General features: G+C 50.4%; 1 protein-coding gene across 1 annotated transcript in view; it reads left to right on the top strand.

The window, feature by feature from the left end:
- LOC138265051 (mucin-4-like) overlaps positions 1 to 19,979 on the top strand; it is a 183,506-nt gene that overhangs the window by 49,673 nt on the left and 113,854 nt on the right. The window contains exon 2 of the mRNA XM_069212599.1: positions 4,222 to 4,355. Within this exon, the coding sequence (XP_069068700.1) occupies positions 4,222 to 4,355 (134 nt within the window). The remainder of the gene's footprint in view (positions 1 to 4,221; positions 4,356 to 19,979) is intronic.

The raw sequence follows: 19,979 nt of genomic DNA, 5'->3' as shown, positions 1-19,979 counted from the left end.
TGTCCTCAGCTCCTCAAAGAATTAAAAATCACTCAATGTACTCACTCTTCTCCAAAAAGCATTACACATAGAAGTTCCTAAATATGTTTGTCATGTATTCTCTCCCTACTCTTATAAGAGACCGATCTTCTTCTCCAAGAAGAACCTGCTTAATATTCTCTATAGGAATCATCCCTCTGCACACCTGGCTATTTAACGTGCAAGGAACAACTGTTTGGAACTTCCATTAGCCTGCTTTCAAAACAGCCAAGAAATGCTTTATTATTTGCAAAATGGCTCTTTGAACAGGATCACTGACATAATAGTGAGGTAAACATTATTGTTTGACATAGATATTCTGTCAAAATATTGTGTCCCTGTACTTATAATACAGGGGTGGGTGGAACTCGCGGAATTTGATTCTGTGGAATTCAACGGAGTTGCATAAAAATCCTGTGAGATTCTGCCTAATTCCGCCAATAGCTGAAAAAGGCAAGTTGCACAGCTCACACTGTGATTTAGTGATGGAAGGGAGTTGCGCCCTGAAAAATCAACCAAACTGCACCATGCAGTGCATCAGAAGGCACTGCTACTCAAGCTGATTTTGCTTTGATTATTCGAGTGGCAGCCTTCTGACCGGGAACGGTAGCAACCGTCTGTGTTAAAAAAAATCTTGCTGGATTTCCTCCTAGCAACTGGAAATTACGCTAGGGGAAGCCAACTCGCACTTGGCAACTTACCGTTCTGGGCTGCGTGCCTAAACAATTTGCGCCGCCCGGCGATTGGTGGAATTTGGCTGGAACTCCATGTTCCGTTAATTTCAGTGGCAACGGAATATTTCAAAAACCCCTACGATAATGGTAACTACAAAAATATCAGAAATAAAATATCATTTAACACTCATATCTTCCAAAAGCATTGAAAACATTGTTTTTTTTATATAAATATGTATATAGTTTAAAGTAGTGAATCTTAAAATATTAGAATGTAACATTAATGTAATATACATTACATAATTGCCACCAATAATGAATACTATGTATATATACAAATATATATTTATGTAACAACTCACATGTATGTGTTTATATATGTCTCATATGTATAAATATATATCTAGAGAGCGAGAGAGAGAGAAACAATTATTAGAAAATACATATTTTGCATTATATGAAATGTATTTGTTCTGCATATTTTAAATATACTACTATTAAAGGCATATATATATGAACATATATATAAGTAACATACATATTAAAATACACATTGAATATATTAACAATTCAGTAAAAATTATTAAATAAAATACCAAATAAGTTCAAAATAAAAAGTTTAATCACCAAAAACAAAATTTGGTAAACGTATTAACGTCAGGAACATTAGATATTCTATTCCAACTCCAGTGTATGCAACAGTAGAAAACATGTAGGACTTCGGGGGTAAATTTACTATTCCCACTCTAAACAGCGCAACAGTAGGCAAAGGCAAAGTATTGGACTTCGGAGAAGTTAAATTAACTATTCCCATTCCAAACAACACAACAGTAGGGAAAGTGTTAGACTCCGGATGGGTTAAAATTACCATTTCTACTCCGGTCAATGCAACCGTAGGAAAAACGTTGGACTTTGGAGAGGTTAAATTTACTAATACTACTTCAGTCTGCACAACAGTAGGGAAACTGGTAGACTTCAGAGGGATTACATTTATTATTCCCACTCCAGTTTAACTAACAGTAGCGAAACATTAAACTTTGTAGTGATTACATTCACTATTCCTCCTCCAGTCACTGCAAGGATAGGGAAAGTGTTTGTCTTCAAAGAGGTTAAATTTACTATACCCATTCTAAACACTGCAATAGTAGGGAAAGTATTAGACTTCTGAGGGTTTAAATGTACTATTGCCACTTACGTACAAGTACTTCACTTCAAACACATTACATATTTGAATCACCCTGTTAGCTCAATATTATACTCTTAAAATAAACATTATTATTTACATTACAAAAACAATACATATTTTATTAAAAATAAAAACAATTAAAAAATTGCATAGTTACTAATCAATTAAATCTAAATGTTATTTAATTAATACCTACTTACCTTCCCACCTTAGACTATTATGAACCTCTAGCCCACACCTAAAATAAAACTAAAATAAATAACTATTGCACAATTTACGTAATTGATAATACATTAAATAATTAAATGAAAATTAGTAATAGATTTGTTAATTATTACCTAATTAACTTTCCACCCTAAACACCTGCAAACCTAGCAACCCACACCTAAAATATAACTCAAATATATTAGTAGACAATTTACATAATAATAATCAATTGAATAATTAATTATTTAATTGATAACTAATCATTAATTAACTCCAAATTCTATACATCTACATACCTAGAAACCTAAAATGCAGCTAAAATATGTAAGTATAACACAATTTACATAATTCATAATCAATGAAATAGTTTGGGCCTGATTATGACTTTTGGGCGGACCACCAGTCAACCGTGGCGGCGGTTGGAAGAATGACGCCAAGTCAGCGGGATCCTGACTGCCACATTCTGACATACCCACTGGGCTGGCGGTGTGTTGGCGGTGCAGTCAAGGCAGCGACAGGCTGCAGCTCTAAGAGAGAGCCTGAAGCCAATGCCAGCTACACTGCTGCAACTCCAACAAGCTGGGCGTACTGTTTCTATGCACCATGTCGTGCATGGCAAACAGTGCGCACCGACATTGCAGGCATAGGGGGGACCAACATGGGCCCCAGTCACAATCCACAATGGCTTTTTTGCATTTGGTGCCTTTTTTGTGGCCCTTACCTGCCTTTCTGCCGACCTTTAACTAGTGGTGTACCCACCATGAAAACGTTGGCAGGAACATAGGTCATAATACACAGGGCCCAGCTAGTGCTGGTACCGCAACCATTGACCGCCTTTGTCCCTACTGCCGCCACCACAGTAGCTCAAATGGCGCTCTTGTGGAGATCTGACTGCACAGATCGTAATTGGGCATGGACAGCGAAGGAGGATGGTATGGTGGTCCAAGACTGCCGAAGTTGTTATCAGCCCCATACTTCTAAATTAATAGTTAACTTTTAATTATTACCTAATCACCTTCCCATCCTATACCCCTACAAATGTAGCACACCACACCTAAAATATAATTACATTAAATCAGTATTACCTAATTTACATAATTAATATGAATCCTCTAATGAATATTTATTGATTAATTAATAATTAAATATTACTTATTAACTTCTCACCCTATTCTCTTACAAACCCAACAATCTGTTATGGCTCTATACATTACTATTACCAATTAAATGAAAAATTATCAAACACTTAAAATTGCAAACTATATTTAGAAAATGTAACAATAATGTAAGCAATATTAACACATAAATTAATATATGAAGTAAAACACATTAAAATAATAAATATATATTTATTACAACTATATTACTGAAAACAATATTAAAATCAACAATATTCCTAAAAACAATATTACTTACCTAAAAAGCAATATTCCTGACAACTATATTCTTGCAACACACTATATTTTATATCACAATATTTTATTCCCAGTGGCTTATAAAGCCTTAAGTGAAATATTTAACTTTCAAATGGCTAAAATAAATATACATACATGATATGTACATTTTTCTGCATAGGACCTATCTACCTGGAAAAGCAAAGTATAACAAGCTAGTGGTAGCAATGTGATTCACCATATCAGCTAAGGTCTTGCATGAGTGTTCATGGAATGTAACTTGCACTGCAAACAGAGAGCACTGTATCTTGCCTTGCAAGTATTTTGCATCAGGCTTGGACATCCGTAGTTTCAGAGAAGACAGAAGAGAGCCAGGGACGTAGATTTGTGTGCATTTCTCTGAGAATAAGCATTGAGTACAGATCGATGCCTGCCACATCACTGGACCTGCCAACATTTGCAGGTCATGTCAGGGAGTGAGAAACATGTTGGGAATTATACTTGGCTTTGCTACTACTGTTTCAGACTTGGTGTATCTAGCTCCTTAATTCCTCACCTCCATTGTATCAAAGTACTTAGAAGTAACTGAAAATATTTAATTCGCTCTTTCACCGTCACCAAGAAAAGGTAAGTTTATGCCATTGAAAAATCTAGAACATAATGTAGAATATGTAAAGGAAAATGTTAGTATTGAAAGACATGCTCTGGGCTACTGCCTTAAAGTTTAATTATGTTGTTACAGCTGTTGATCTATACACCTATGGATTGAGGGCTGATGACGTTGAATTTGTTTTGAGGGATAAGAATTTCAACTCACGCCTCTTCAAGCCTGAAATTGGATTCCCATTTGGAAGACAACTGTATCATTCTCTCTATGTAAGTGTAACCTACCTATATGCTTCATGTATGGCCTCAGTATGTTACGAAGGCTGGGAATATTGATTGGACAGAATATCACTACAACAATATCGAAGGACAAAATATCTAAAGTTAAGCTTCTATAAATTTTATACTTAACTCCATGTATGTCTACCTTGATGATATATATATATATATATATATATATACATATACATATACATACACACACGCTATTCCTCCAAAATTGTAGACGAATGCCCGGACAACAAATTGAGGTCAAATAATCACTTTAATCCAAAATTGCCTCCTCTCAATACAATATGTATTGTAGAGGAGGCAATTTTGAATTAAAGTGATTATTTGACCTCAATTTGTTGTCCGGGCATTCGTCTACAATATTGGGGGAATTGTGTGTATATTGGTGGAGAGCTGGATCCATGTCTGGAACGCCATTACTAAAGCAGCCTCTGGTTTCTGGCATTTTGGTGATATATATATATATATATGTATATATATATATATATATATATATCAATCAACAAAGCATTCCATGAAATTCTTCATGAACGACCGCACTCCGGGACCTCGTATTTCAAAAGGTGCATTTATTTAGGCTCCATTAAATTCGTTTTCAAGCACAAAAACACCGGCCCTACGTGTTTCGGTCTGAAAGACCTTGAACACGGGCATATCTTCAAGGTACATAAGAATAGTAAATATTTACTTCCCTCTGAGAGTTTACCTTTCAATATTTTGTCCCTCTTTATTGTTGTAATGAAATTCTGTCTCAACAATATTCAGGATTCAAATATTACCAGCCACAATCAGGAATGTATTGTAACCTAACTGCATGCTTCATGTACGACCTCATTATGTTACAAAGGAGTAAATATGAAGGCTGGGAATATCAAATTCTGAATATTGGTTAGACAGAATATCATCACAACAATACTGAGGGACAACATTTTGAATGGCAAGCTTCCATACATTTTCTGATCCTAACTCCACATATGCATACTGTTGATTGTCTCTGAACATTTTCCAGTCTAATTCTTCATCAGTCATAGATAAAAGGATGAATATTTAGCTACATTTCATTAAATCTGTAGACAATTGAACATTCTCAAAGGTCTCTGCAAAATTGTTCAATATATAAATATACATATTGCCATTTTACCCTCTAAATTAATTCTACGTGGACTCAGCCATAGGCCCCATTTGCTGAATAATACATCATTTTGAAGGGATGTTCATAAAGAAACCATAATCAGGAATAAATAGTTCAGTATGAGAGCAAGAGTAAAAATTGATGTATGGCTACCCAACTTCCAAACATTTAACAATTACATGAGTAACCAACACCTGTGATATGAAGGATCTCTATTTTTAAAACAACACTAAAGACGTGCTCCCTAACCACCGTGAAGAAGCACATCAACCGCTCATTGTCTCCTATCTGTGAAATAAAGAAACACAAAAAAAAAGTAACACAACTCCTCTGCATATGATGTTACACTACTCCACTCATAGCTTTCACATTTTAGTAACTTTTTGTTTCAAAATTTAGTAAATTACGTTTGTAAATGCACACCTGATGGAAAGTGGATTATTGGTAAGTGCAGGTTGGCACCTACACTTAGCAATAGGCACTAACCTCCACGTAGATCCAGTTAAGTCTCAATAAATTAAACCAAGCTCAACCCTTGGTAGCTTGGCAGCGAGCGGCAAGGCTTAACTTAGGAGACAAGTGTGTAAAGCATTTAAAAATTGCAAAACAGTAAATAAGTTAAACAGAAAACACAATAATAATCCAACACCAATTTATAAAAATAGATTATATTTGTATCTCTAAAAAGACACCAAAATGAATAAACTCTTATAAGAGGAAACGGAGATATGAATTTTCAAAGAATTACTGTTTTCTAGCGCATAAAAATGAAAAGCGTCAATCTGGTCATCTGGTCGCACCACAACCAGGGCAAAGTCAAAGTTTAAGGCCGACCGCGATGGAGCCCTGCACGGCTACAGCAAGCTGGAGTCCTATGTCAAAAGTTTACCTTGGGACTTAGTCGTTTTCTTGAAGATTTTCTTCAGCGGGACGAAGTCGGCAGTCCGATCACACTTCACTGGAGCCCTTCCTCAGATACTCATCACGGGAGCCCTTGGTGAAGATTTCTACATTCGACATAGATGATTTTTTGAGATGAAAATCCTTCGAACGGGCCGAACCTGAATCTTGATCCGGCGTCCCTGGAGCCTTCTTCAGATACACTGCTCTGGAGGTCCCGGTCAGCTTTCTACATTCGGACTTAGTCACTTTTACCAAGATTTACTTCAGCGGGACGAACCTGCAAGTCAGGCCGGGTCACTGTTGAGGCAAGCCGGCTACAGTTGCCGCAGTGGGTGGGAACCTTTATGGAGCTTTTTCCAAAAAGTTCTCCAGTCTTCTCAAAACTTCTGGATCTTCTTTCAGAAGGTTTTTTAAGGTTCTTTTGGAGTCCACTGCTCATCCCAAGGTTCCAGATGCTCTGAGATGCTCCTTGAGGGTGCAGACTACAACTTCCAGAATGCACCTGGCTCAAAACCCAAATTGGCCACTGGACAGTGTCAGCTAGTCAGTTTCTCCAGGATCTGAGGCGCAGGACTCTGGTTAACAATTTTTCACCTGTAGCAAACAGGGAGTCCATCCTTGAACCAGTTGAAGCCTGGCAAAGTCCTTCTTGTGGTAAAGCCCAAGTGTGCAGCTGGGGCAGTCCTTCAAAGCGTAGTGCCCAGGTGCAGGTCAGGGGTCCAGCAGGGCAGTCCTTCTTCTCCTGATGTTCTTCCTTGTAGGGATCTGGTAGGAATCTGAGGTGTGGGTTCAGCTCTGCCATATTTATCCTTGCTCCTGGGTGAAAAACAGGAGGATTCTGGTTCTTCAATCAGATACAGGGTCCTTCCCCCTGTGGTGGCCACTTCCTGGGAAGTGTAGCAAAAATAAATCCCAGGGAGCAAAATTCTTCAAAAATCCATAGTTGTCACGGTTTCGGGCAGGTCTGATCAGGTCTTTGGTTGGGACACCCCTTGAGGTCACTGAATATCCTAAAGAGGTAGTACACTGGGGCAGAGGAGCAGCTAAAGGCATACACGGAAAGGACAGCTATGGATAGGCACAGGAAACAGGAAAGTAAAAGCAGAGCAACCCTTGTGTGAACAAACAGGAAATGGATTACCAGTGGACAAACATGCTGGGGTTGTACACAGAGTAAGGCGCAGAACCTCCCACAGTGACAGGGAATCTCAATGCCTCTGTGCAGTTTGCTCTTACAGATAGTCACCCTGCCAGCCCCATAGAAAGGAGGCAGCAGAAGTGATTCTGTCTCTGGACCCTAGAGCACAAACAAGGACAGTACCTAGATACACAGGACACGCTCTTGTGGGTCCAGCTGGAAACACAGTGGCGATTACTGAGAAAACAGCAATAGCACACTGTCACTGTTAGGCATGAAATACAATGTATAACACTGGACAAGGATGGGGCTGGAATTGCCTCCTGGAAACAAGGAGCCAACCCCAGTACACAGGAGGACACGTATACACTGGTGAAGACTGATAGAACACCTACCAGACACAAAGAACCAAGAAGAAACAGAAACAGAAGGGAACAAACAAAGAGGCAGGGGCAAGAACTAGGAACAGGCTCAGGCTGAAGCAAAGGCGGGTCTAGGACTTGAAAACAGGGCGCAAACTTCTGTCTGGGACAGACAGAGACAGGACTGGGAAACTGAGAACAGACTCTGGCTGGAACAGGCAAGGACAGGACTGGAATACAGGGAGTAGGAAATGAGCAGTAAACAGGACTGGGAAACAGAGAGAAGGTTCAGGCTGAAACAAGGCAGGAGCAGGGCAGAGAAACAGGGAGCAGGCTTTGGAAGAAACAAACAGGTACAAGGCTAAGAAGTAGGGAGCAGACTCTGGCTGGAACAATCAGGAGCAGGGCAGAGAAACAGGAACCAGGATCAGGCTGGAACAGAACAGGAACAAAACTGGAACACCATCCGACAAGGGGTCTGTAACACAAAGGAATTGAAGTCCGATGCACGACGGGGAGCTTGAGGAAATGGCTGCTTATAAGCAGTTCCAAGCTGGGCTGCACAGGAGAGGTTTCAGGGGTGTGTGGTTTCGGACACTTGCAAGTCCTGGAGGAGAGGATCCAGTGAAAAGGAGCAACTGGACTTCTCCCATTGAAAACAATGGGAAACAGAATCCGGGTTTTCCTGACTACCAAGCTGTGCATTATGGGATTTGCAGTCCCAAGAAGCAAATGTAGTACTATACAAGTGTACCATGGAGAAAAGAGAAACAAACAGGAGTCAGCAAGGCACTCTAGATAGGTGTTCAAGGTGATTCCCAGGCTTCTGACAGTCCCCTTACAGCGCCCCCTGGAAATGGGATGACCGAGTCGTAACAATAGTGGCTGCAACCGATTTTTGGAGGTCACATCTGGCTGCCCTCCCCCACCCCACCCCCACTGCTGTGGCTACAAATCTTAAACACAGCCCTCTCCTAATCTAATCAAGAGGGCACCTAATTGTCTGGGGTTGCAGGATGTGAGGGAGGTGCTGGGTTGCTCCAAATGCCCTTCCATGCCTTTGAAGACAGGTTTGGCATCCCTTCCTGCTTCCCCATCTGTAGGAGGCTGGACTGGCTTGTAGTGAGTACCAAGGAGAACTTACACCTTGCACCAGGCCCAGGTATCCCTTATTAGTGTATAGGGGTGTCTAGCAGCTTAGGCTGATAGAAAAGGTAGTTTAGCAGAGCAGCTTAGGCTGAACTAGGAGACGAGTGAAGCTCCTACAGTACCACTAGTGTCACCTGCACAATATCATAAGAAAACACAATACACAGATATACTAAAAATAAAGGTACTTTATTTTTATGACAATATGCCAAAGTATCTCAGTGAGTACCCTCAGTATGAGGATAGCAAATATACACAAGGTATATGTACACAATACCAAAATATGCAGTAATAGCAATAGAAAACAGTGCAAACAATGTATAGTCACAATAGAATGCAATGGGGGCACATAGGGATAGGGGCAACACAAACCATATACTCTAGAAGTGGAATGCGAACCACGAATGGACCCCAAACCTATGTGACCTTGTAGAGGGTCGCTGGGACTGTAAGAAAACAGTGAGGGTTAGAAAAATAGCCCACCCCAAGACCCTGAAAAGTGGGTGCAAAGTGCACCTAAGTTCCCCAAAGAGCACAGAAGTCTTGATAGGAGAATTCTGCAGGAAAGACCAACACCAGCAATGCAACAATGATGGATGTCCAGACGAGAGTACCTGTGGAACAAGGGGACCAAGTCCAAAAGTCACGATCAAGTCGGGAGTGGGCAGATGCCCAGGAAATGCCAGCTGTGGGTGCAAAGAAGCTGCCAGTGGATGGTAGAAGCTGAGGATTCTGCAAGAACGACAAGGGCTAGAAACTTCCCCTTTGGAGGATGGATGCCCCACGTCGTGAAGAGTCGTGCAGAAGTGTTTTCCTGCAGAAAGACCGCAAACAAGCCTTGCTAGCTGCAAAGCTTGCAGTTATGGTTTTTGGATGCTGCTGTAGCCCAGGAGGGACCAGGATGTCACCAATTGCGTGAAGGGACAGAGGGGGCATCCAGCAAGACAAGGAGCCCTCTCAGAAGCAAGCAGCTCCTGCAGAAGTGCCAGAAAAGGCACTACAAAGTGGAGTGAAATGGTGCTCACCCGAAGTTGCACAAGAGAGTCCCACGCCGCCGGAGGACAACTCAGGAGGTCATGCAATGCAGGTTAGAGTGCCGTGGACCCAGGCTTGGCTGTGCACAAAGGAAATCCTGGAAAAGTGCACAGGAGCTGGAGTAGCTGCAAAACACGTGGTTCCCAGCAATGCAGTCTGGCGTGGGGAGGCAAGGACTTACCTCCACCAAACTTGGACTGAAGAGTCACTGGACTGTGGGAGTCACTTGGACAGAGTTGCTGAGTTCAAGGGACCTCGCTCATCGAGCTGAGAGGAGACCCAGAGGACCGGTGATGCAGTTCTTTGGTGCCTGCTGTTGCAGGGGGAAGATTCCGTCGACCCACGGGAGATTTCTTCGGAGCTTCTAGTGCAGAGAGGAGGCAGACTACCCCCACAGCATGCACCACCAGGAAAACAGTCGAGAAGGCAGCTGGATCAGCGTTACAGTGTCGCAGTAGTCATCTTGGCTACTTTGTTGCAGTTTTGCAGGTTTCCAGCGCGGTCAGCAGTCGATTCCTTGGCAGAAGGTGAAGAAAGAGATGCAGAGGAACTCTGATGAGCTCTTGCATTCGTTATCTAAGGAATTCCCCAAAGCAGAGACCCTAAATAGCCAGAAAAGAGGGTTTGGCTACTTAGGAGAGAGGATAGGCTAGCAACACCTGAAGGAGCCTATCAGAAGGAGTCTCTGACGTCACCCTGGCCACTCAGAGCCATCCAGTGTGCCAGCAGCACCTCTGTTTCCAAGATGGCAGAGGTCTGGAGCACACTGGAGGAGCTCTGAGCACCTCCCAGGGGAGGTGCAGGTCAGGGGAGTGGTCACTCCCCTTTCCTTTGTCCAGTTTCGCGCCAGAGCAGGGCTGAGGGGTCCCTGAACCGGTGTAGACTGGCTTATGCAGAAATGGGCACCATCTGTGCCCATGAAAGCATTTCCAGAGGCTGGGGGAGGCTACTCCTCCCCTGCCTTTACACATTTTTCCAAAGGGAGAGGGTGTAACACCCTCTCTCTGAGGAAGTCCTTTGTTCTGCCTTCCTGGGCCAAGCCTGGCTGGACCCCAGGAGGGCAGAAACCTGTCTGAGGGGTTGACAGCAGCAGCAGCTCCAGTGAAACCCCTGAAAAGGCAGTTTGGCAGTACCCGGGTCTGTGCTAGAGACCCGTGGGATCATGGGATTGTGCCAACAATGCCAGGATGGCATTGAGGGGGCAATTCCATGATCATAGACATGTTACATGGCCATATTCGGAGTTACCATTGTGAAGCTATACATAGGAAATGACCTATGTATAGAGCACGCGTGTAATGGTGTCCCCGTACTCACAAAGTCCGGGGAATTTGCCCTGAACAATGTGGGGGCACCTTGGCTAGTGCCAGGGTGCCCACATACTAAGGCCCTCATTCTGACCCTGGCGGTCGGTGATAAAGCGGCGGCCAAGCCGCCAACAGGCCGGCGGTCTAAAATATGCAATTCTGACCCTGGCGGGAACCGCCAACACAGCCCGCCAACTTAACACTCCGCCCGCCACAGCGGTACAAACAAACAGCGCGGCGGTTCCCGCCAACAGCCAGGCGGCAGACAATGTACCGCCCACCCTATTACGACCCACCAATCTGCCACCTTTTCCGGGGCGGGAGCACCGCCGATAAGAACACGGCGGAAACAGACTACGAACGGGAAAACGCTCACCTCTACGCACTCCACGCGAGATTCCGGCAGTATGGAACCAGAGTTGCAGGTCATCCCCGCACTCCTATTCCTGCTCATATACCAGGAGCACGCCCGGCGGCGCGGAAGACATCGGTGAGTACTGCACCTACGACACAGGGGAGGGAAAAGATTACCGGCACACACCCACCCACCCACACCCACTACAACACACACATCAATGCATTCCCACAGATCACTGTCACAACCCACAAACCACCCCCCTCCGAAATAATGCAAAGACCAAAAGAAGAGATCATAAACGGGCAGATATATTGAAATATGTACACCAGTAATCCCAATAAATAAATAAACTATGTACAAAATATATACAGCTACTAAATGTAGTCCAACCACTGTCCGTGGATCACAGGGGTCCTGTGCAAAGGGGCAAGGCCCAGTCCCACGACAAGAACTCCACGGAGAGAACACTGCAGGGGCATCAGAAAGAAAATAGGACAGGCACCTCAGGGGGAAGGGAAGGGGGGGCACCTCAGCCACTTGAGTACACGACGCCAGATCCACGAGGGGACTCCATGACCACTGGCCCATCCTGGGGAGAGCAAAGCCACAGTCCATACAGTCCATACAGTGGGTGGCCTGCCCACTGGGCCATCATGGGGAGAGCAAAGCCACAGTCCAAACAGTCCATACAGTGGGTGGCCTGCCCACTGGGCCATCCTGGGGAGAGCAAAGCCACAGTCCAAACAGTCCATACAGTGGGTGGCCTGCCCACTGGGCCATCCTGGGGAGAGCAAAGCCACAGTCCAAACAGTCCATACAGTGGGTGGCCTGCCCACTGGGCCATCCTGGGGAGAGCAAAGCCACAGTCCAAACAGTCCATACAGTGGGTGGCCTGCCCACTGGGCCATCCTGGGGAGAGCAAAGCCACAGTCCAAACAGTCCATACAGTGGGTGGCCTGCCCACTGGGCCATCCTGGGGAGAGCAAAGCCACAGTCCATACAGTCCATACAGTGGGTGGCCTGCCCACTGGGCCATCCTGGGGAGAGCAAAGCCACAGTCCAAACAGTCCATACAGTGGGTGGCCTGCCCACTGGGCCATCCTGGGGAGAGCAAAGCCACAGTCCAAACAGTCCATACAGTGGGTGGCCTGCCCACTGGGCCATCCTGGGGAGAGCAAAGCCACAGTCCATACAGTCCATACAGTGGGTGGCCTGCCCACTGGGCCATCCTGGGGAGAGCAAAGCCACAGTCCAAACAGTCCATACAGTGGGTGGCCTGCCCACTGGGCCATCCTGGGGAGAGCAAAGCCACAGTCCAAACAGTCCATACAGTGGGTGGCCTGCCCACTGGGCCATCCTGGGGAGAGCAAAGCCACAGTCCATACAGTGGGTGGCCTGCCCACTGGGCCATCCTGGGGAGAGCAAAGCCACAGTCCAAACAGTCCATACAGTGGGTGGCCTGCCCACTGGGCCATCCTGGGGAGAGCAAAGCCACAGTCCAAACAGTCCATACAGTGGGTGGCCTGCCCACTGGGCCATCCTGGGGAGAGCAAAGCCACAGTCCATACAGTCCATACAGTGGGTGGCCTGCCCACTGGGCCATCCTGGGGAGAGCAAAGCCACAGTCCATACAGTCCATAACAGACCCCACTGCCACTGGAGGAGGCAAGTTGGCCAGAGGACATCCTGCAGCCCTGCCCGAGATAGATCCTGCCCTGCCACGTCTGCCAAAGGGCCAGCGGTTCTTGCCTTGAAGGGCCCAGTTCAGCGGTTCCTGAGACGGCGGGGCCCAGTTCAGCGGTCCTTGCCCTGAAGGGCCCAGTTAAGCGGTTCTTGAGACGGCGGGGCCCAGCGGAGCGGTTCTTGAGACGGCGGGGCCCAGCGGAGCAGTTCTTGAGACGGCGGGGCCCAGCGAAGCGGTGCGTGAGACGGCGGGGCCCAGCGGAGCGGTTCTTGAGACGGCGGGGCCCAGTTCAGCGGTCCTTGCCCTGAAGGGCCCAGTTAAGCGGTTCTTGAGACGGCGGGGCCCAGCGGAGCGGTGCTTGAGACGGCGGGGCCCAGCGGAGCGGTTCTTGAGACGGCGGGGCCCAGCGGAGCGGTGCGTGAGACGGCGGGGCCCAGCGGAGCGGTTCTTCAGACGGCGGGGCCCAGTTCAGCGGTCCTTGCCCTGAAGGGCCCAGTTAAGCGGTTCTTGAGACGGCGGGGCCCAGCGGAGCGGTGCTTGAGACGGCGGGGCCCAGTTCAGCGGTTCTTGAAACGGCGGGGCCCAGCGGAGCGGTTCTTGAGACGGCGGGGCCCAGCGGAGCGGTGCGTGAGACGGCGGGGCCCAGCGGAGCGGTGCTTGAGACGGCGGGGCCCAGTTCAGCGGTTCTTGAGACGGCGGGGCCCAGTTCAGCGGTGCTTGAGACGGCGGGGCCCAGCGGAGCGGTGCTTGAGACGGCGGGGCCCAGTTCAGCGGTTCTTGAGACGGCGGGGCCCAGTTCAGCGGTTCTTGAGACGGCGGGCCCAGTTCAGCGGTTCTTGAGACGGCGGGGCCCAGTTCAGCGGTGCTTGAGACGGCGGGGCCCAGTTCAGCGGTTCTTGAGACGGCGGGGCCCAGTTCAGCGGTTCTTGAGACGGCGGGGCCCAGTTCAGCGGTTCTTGAGACGGCGGGGCCCAGCGGAGCGGTGCTTGAGACGGCGGGGCCCAGTTCAGCGGTTCTTGAGACGGCGGGGCCCAGTTCAGCAGTTCTTGAGACGGCGGGGCCCAGTTCAGCGGTTCTTGAGACGGCGGCGCCCAGTTCAGCGGTGCTTGAGACGGCGGGGCCCAGCGGAGCGGTGCTTGAGACGGCGGGGCCCAGTTCAGCGGTTCTTGAGACGGCGGGGCCCAGTTCAGCGGTTCTTGAGACGGCGGGGCCCAGTTCAGCGGTTCTTGAGACGGCGGGGCCCAGTTCAGCGGTGCTTGAGACGGCGGGGCCCAGTTCAGCGGTTCTTGAGACGGCGGGGCCCAGTTCAGCGGTTCTTGAGACGGCGGGGCCCAGTTCAGCGGTCCTTGCCTTGAAGGGCCCAGTCCAGCGGTTCTTGAGACGGCGGACGGTCTATGGCCAACTGCTAATTGCCTGGTGGTGCCCTCCTGGGCAGCGGGGATGGTGCTCCTTCACTGCCCACCTGGGCTGTGGGTGGTGGGGCCCTCCTGGCCAGCTGGGCTGGGTCCTCCCTGGGCAGCGGCTATGGGGGTGGTGGGCTCTCCCGGGGCAGCTGTGCCGGTTCCTCCCGGGGCAGCGGCTATGGGGGATGTGGGCTCCTCCTGGGCAGCAGGCCTGCTGCCTGACCTCTCCGACTTGCTGCCCTTGCCCTCCTTAGTCGTGGGCCTGTGGCCCTTTCCTCCCTTTGGAGCTGTGGCTGGTGACTGTCTCTGGGTGGTGTCCGGGGGGGATGTAGAAGGCGGGCTCCTGCGGCGCCCCTTCCGCCTTCTGCTCCTCTTCCCAGGGGGTGGGCTGGCTGTCCCCTTGCTGCTGGGCGAAGATCCAGACATGCGGGCTGGCGGGCTCCAATACCCCTGCACCCTTGTCAAGGGGGCTGCAGGGCTGGTGGTGGCTGAGGTGCTCTTCTTACCCCGACGAGAAGGAGGGGGGGGCTCAGGGTCAGGAAAGAAGTTAGTAGTGGCGAGGAAGAGCTTCTTGGGACAATGGAGAGTGGTAGGTACAGTGGGAATGGGAGTGGAGGGAGAGGATGTGGTTGTAGGTGAGTCACGTTTGCTGTCTTTGGGTGCAGGTGCAGGAGGGATAGGCTGTCGTGAGGTGGATGGCTGTTGGGTGGGTGGGTGGCTGCGTTTGTGTGGTGTGGAAGAGGGGGTGACAGACACAGTGGGAGAGGACACAGGGGACGTGTAAATGGCAGTGGGGGTGGTGACTGCACGTGTGCGGACTGGAGTGGAGGGTGTGCTGGTGATGGAAACACTGGCTGATGGTGAGGTGAATGGAGGTGTGAGTGTAGACGTCACAGGGAGGGAGGAGGGAGACGAGGAGGTGGGGGTCACAGAGGTGGTAGTGACTGTTGGCATGTCTGCATCGGAATGTTGCGTGTGTGAATGTCTGCGTGATCTGTGGTGCTTATGTTTGGATGAGCTTCTCTTGGGTGTTGAGGTGTGTGCAGGCTGGTCTGATGGTGTGGGAGGGACAGGCAGAGGAACAGGAGACTGGGAGGAGGGAGTTAGTAGAGGCAGGCAGGAGACAGGGACAATGGCTGCCGTCAGTGCTGAGGCCAGAGCCTGGAACGATCGCTGATGGGCAGCCTGACCCGAATGAATGCCCTCCAGGTATGCATTGCTGCGATGAACCTCCCTCTCCACCCCCTGGATGGCATTCAAAAGGGTAGTCTGCCCAACAATGAGCGTTCGGAGGAGGTCAATGACCTCCTCACTGAGGGCAGCGGGGGTAACAGGGGCAGGGCCTGAGGTGCCTGGGGCGAAGGAGATGCCCGGCTTCCTGGCAGAGCGGGCACGGGGCGAACGCTGAGGGGCTGCTGGGAGGGCGGAGATGGTGCGCTGGGTGGCGGCTGTACCTGTAATGGCGGGGGGCACGGATGGTGCCACCCCCGCAAGGGAGCCCCCTTCCGAGGACGTGTCCGTGTCGCTGCAGGGTCCAGTCGTCCCCGTCGTGGAGCTCCCCTCGCCCTCCGTCTCACTGGTCCAGTCTGACTCTGTGGCATGGCCCTCCTGGGCCATGTGAGATGCAGCTCCCTCCTGCCCCGATGCCACTTCTCCTCCGCCTGATGATGCTGATGCACACAAGCACAGAAAGACAAACAAAAAGGGGGGGGGAGAGAGAAATAAAGGGATATTGAGTACATGGATCTCCGGTACAGTTAGCGGACATGACAGACACAGATGCCCCCTGCACTAAGTTGCGCACTTGGGGTCCGCTACGCATTCCGTGGAACATGCCCTACACGCCTAGAGTTGACAACTGCACCCATGGATGACACGGCCCAGGGATGGCTGTACTGACAAACTACTGAGGGTGGTGGCTGGGGACACAGGGGCTTACGGGGGTGCCCAGCCTACAGATATCGCCCTGGCCTAGGGGGACCCCCAGCCCTCCTCCCCAACCAGACACCTCCACTGCGCGACAACAGAGTAGATAATGCTTGTACTCACCCCCTTGTGTCTGCTGTGCTGCCCTCACGCGCCCATCCAATTCAGGGTAGGCCACCGCCAGGATCCGGAACATCAGGGGGCTCAGTTGACGGCAGGCACCCCGCCTACGTTGGGAGGCCATCCCCAGCAGAGACTCGGCAGTCTTCTTGGTCCCGCGGCGGATGTCCTCCCACCTCTTGCGGCAGTGGGTGCCCCGTCGATGGTGGACCCCCAGGGTCCGGACTTCCTTGGCGATGGCACGCCAAATCCCGATCTTCTCATGGGCGCGGACCTATGTGACACGTACAGGGAGGGAGAAATACCACGTTCAAGTTTGTCAGCATTTTCCTTTCCAGTGGCCCAACGCCCCCCATCCCCGCCAGGCCCAACATGCCCCCCATCCCCGCCAGGCCCCCCGCCATGCCCCCCGCCAGGCCCAACATGCCCCCCATCCCCGCCATGCCCCCGCCAGGCCCAACATGCCCCCCATCCCCGCCAGGCCCCCCGCCATGCCCCCCGCCAGGCCCAACATGCCCCCCATCCCCGCCAGGCCCCCCGCCATGCCCCCCGCCAGGCCCAACATGCCCCCCATCCCCGCCAGGCCCCCCGCCATGCCCCCCGCCAGGCCCAACATGCCCCCCATCCCCGCCATGCCCCCCGCCAGGCCCAACATGCCCCCCATCCCCGCCAGGCCCCCCGCCATGCCCCCCGCCAGGCCCAACATGCCCCCCATCCCCGCCAGGCCCCCCGCCGTGCCCCCCGCCAGGCCCAACATGCCCCCCATCCCCGCCATGCCATCCGCCATGCCCCCCGCCAGGCCCAACATGCCCCCCATCCCCGCCATGCCCCCCGCCAGGCCCAACATGCCCCCCCATCCCCGCCATGCCCCCCGCCAGGCCCAACATGCCCCCCATCCCCGCCAGGCCCCCGGCCAGGACCCCCGCCAGGCCCAACATGCCCCCCATCCCCGCCAGGACCCCCGCCAGGCCCAACATGCCCCCCATCCCCGCCAGGCCCCCCGCCAGGACCCCCGCCAGGCCCAACATGCCCCCCATCCCCGCCAGGCCCCCCGCCAGGCCCCCAAGCCAGCCAGTGGCCCCAAATCCATATTGAATTAAACTCACTTGTTGGTCTGGAGGACCGTAGAGTAGCGCATACTGGGGAAGGACCCCATCCACAAGTTTCTCCAACTCCTCTCCAGTGAAGGCAGGGGCCCTTTCCCCAGGCGCAGCAGCCATTGTCCCTTCCAGACCGAGGTCACAGCAACACTTGCAGTATAGGTCCTCTCCTGTGAAAGTTCAAGTCGCAAGTGGATAAGTAGATAGAAAATGGCGGTGACGTCCGCGGCGGTGCGTACCGCGGCGGTGCGTCCCGCCACCGCCGGCGCCCTTCGCCATTGGCTCCTGAAACCCATAGGCTTCAATGTTAACCAATGCGGCTTTGCGCCGCGGTCTTCGCCCGCCGCGGTGTGCCACGCCAGCGCATTGACCTCACATCCCATTGTCACACTTCACAGGTCAGGCAGCCGCCATTTCCAGGGCCCACATGGCTCAATTTCAACTGCGTCACACAGGCCTAGGCCTTGCATAGGCACTCAGACACGCCATTCACTGCATAGAGAATCGTATACTGTGCTAGCTGTGAGTACGTACCTGTGGGTTGCTTGACTGTGTGCTCCATGTTGTCCTTCCTAGGCACCGTCCGCTGGGTTGGGCGAGGAGACGGATGAATCCTCCCGTGTACCGACCGCTGGTGGACCTGTCGACAATGGAAGAACGCCACATTATCCTGACCTACCGTCTTAACCGTGCCACTATCCATGAACTGTGTGCCCAGCTGGAGCCCGACCTGATGTCCCCCATCCGCCAACCCACAGGGATTCCCCCTCTGGTGCAGGTCATGTCAGTACTCCATTTCTTGGCAAGTGGGTCATTTCAGACAACCGTGGGAATTGCTTCTGGGATGTCTCAGCCCATGTTTTCGAAGGTGTTATCCAGAGTGTTGTCTGCCCTGATGAAATCCGTGAGGAGCTACATCATTTTCCCTGAGGTGGGCGAATTGGCTACAGTGAAGGGTGATTTCTACGCCCTTGGACATATTCCCAACGTAATTGGTGCCATTGATGGGACCCATGTGGCTTTGGTTCCCCCAAGAGACAGGGAGCAGGTGTACAGGAACAGAAAAAATTACCATTCAATGAACATCCAGGTGGTGTGTTTGGCTGACCAGTACATCTCGCATGTAAATGCCAAATTCCCAGGGTCAGTGCATGACGCCTACATCCTCAGGAATAGCAGCATCCCTTACGTGATGGAACAGCTACAGAGACACCGTGTATGGCTAGTGGGGGACTCTGGGTACCCCAACCTGTCGTGGCTACTGACCCCAGTAAGGAATCCCCGGACCAGGGCAGAGGAACGGTACAATGAGGCCCATGGGCGTACTAGGAGGGTGATCGAACGCACCTTTGGCCTCCTAAAGGCCAGGTTTAGGTGCCTGCATATGACCGGTGGATCCCTAATGTACTCACCTAAGAAGGTGTGTCACATCATCGTGGCCTGCTGCATGCTTCACAACCTGGCTTTGCGCCGCCAGGTGCCTTTCCTGCAGGAGGATGGTCGAGACGGTGGTGTTGTGGCAGCGGTGGAACCTGAGGAGAGTGACGAGGAGGAAGACGACGGGGCTGAAACAGACAACAGGGACAGAATCATTGAACAGTACTTCCAATAGGACACAGGTAACATTTCAAAGATAATTTAGTAAATGTTAACTACTCTCCAGCATCTCTGCTGCCTGTCTATTTGCCCCAGTGTATGATGACTGAGTTTTGGCTTTTGCCTCCCTATTTCAGATCTGGGGTCCCCACTACGAGTCCTGTGCTTCGTTTCCCCATGGACTACAGCTTTGTGGCAGCTGTTTGTTGACTTCACCATGTACAAGGACATATTTGCACTGTCATGTCAATTACAATCTATTGAAATCACAGCCAGACTCCAGATATTTTGGTGCAAAATAGGTGTTTATTTAAGTGCTCAAAATGGGATGGGTGGTTTCAAGTGGGTGGGGGCTATGGTGAAGGAATGTCCATGGCAGAGTCCAGAGTA

The sequence above is a fragment of the Pleurodeles waltl genome, chromosome 11 (genome assembly GCF_031143425.1).
Source record: "Pleurodeles waltl isolate 20211129_DDA chromosome 11, aPleWal1.hap1.20221129, whole genome shotgun sequence".
NCBI lineage: Eukaryota > Metazoa > Chordata > Amphibia > Caudata > Salamandridae > Pleurodeles > Pleurodeles waltl.
Note: the sequence above shows the minus strand (reverse complement) of the source record. Positions and strands in the feature narration are given on the sequence as shown.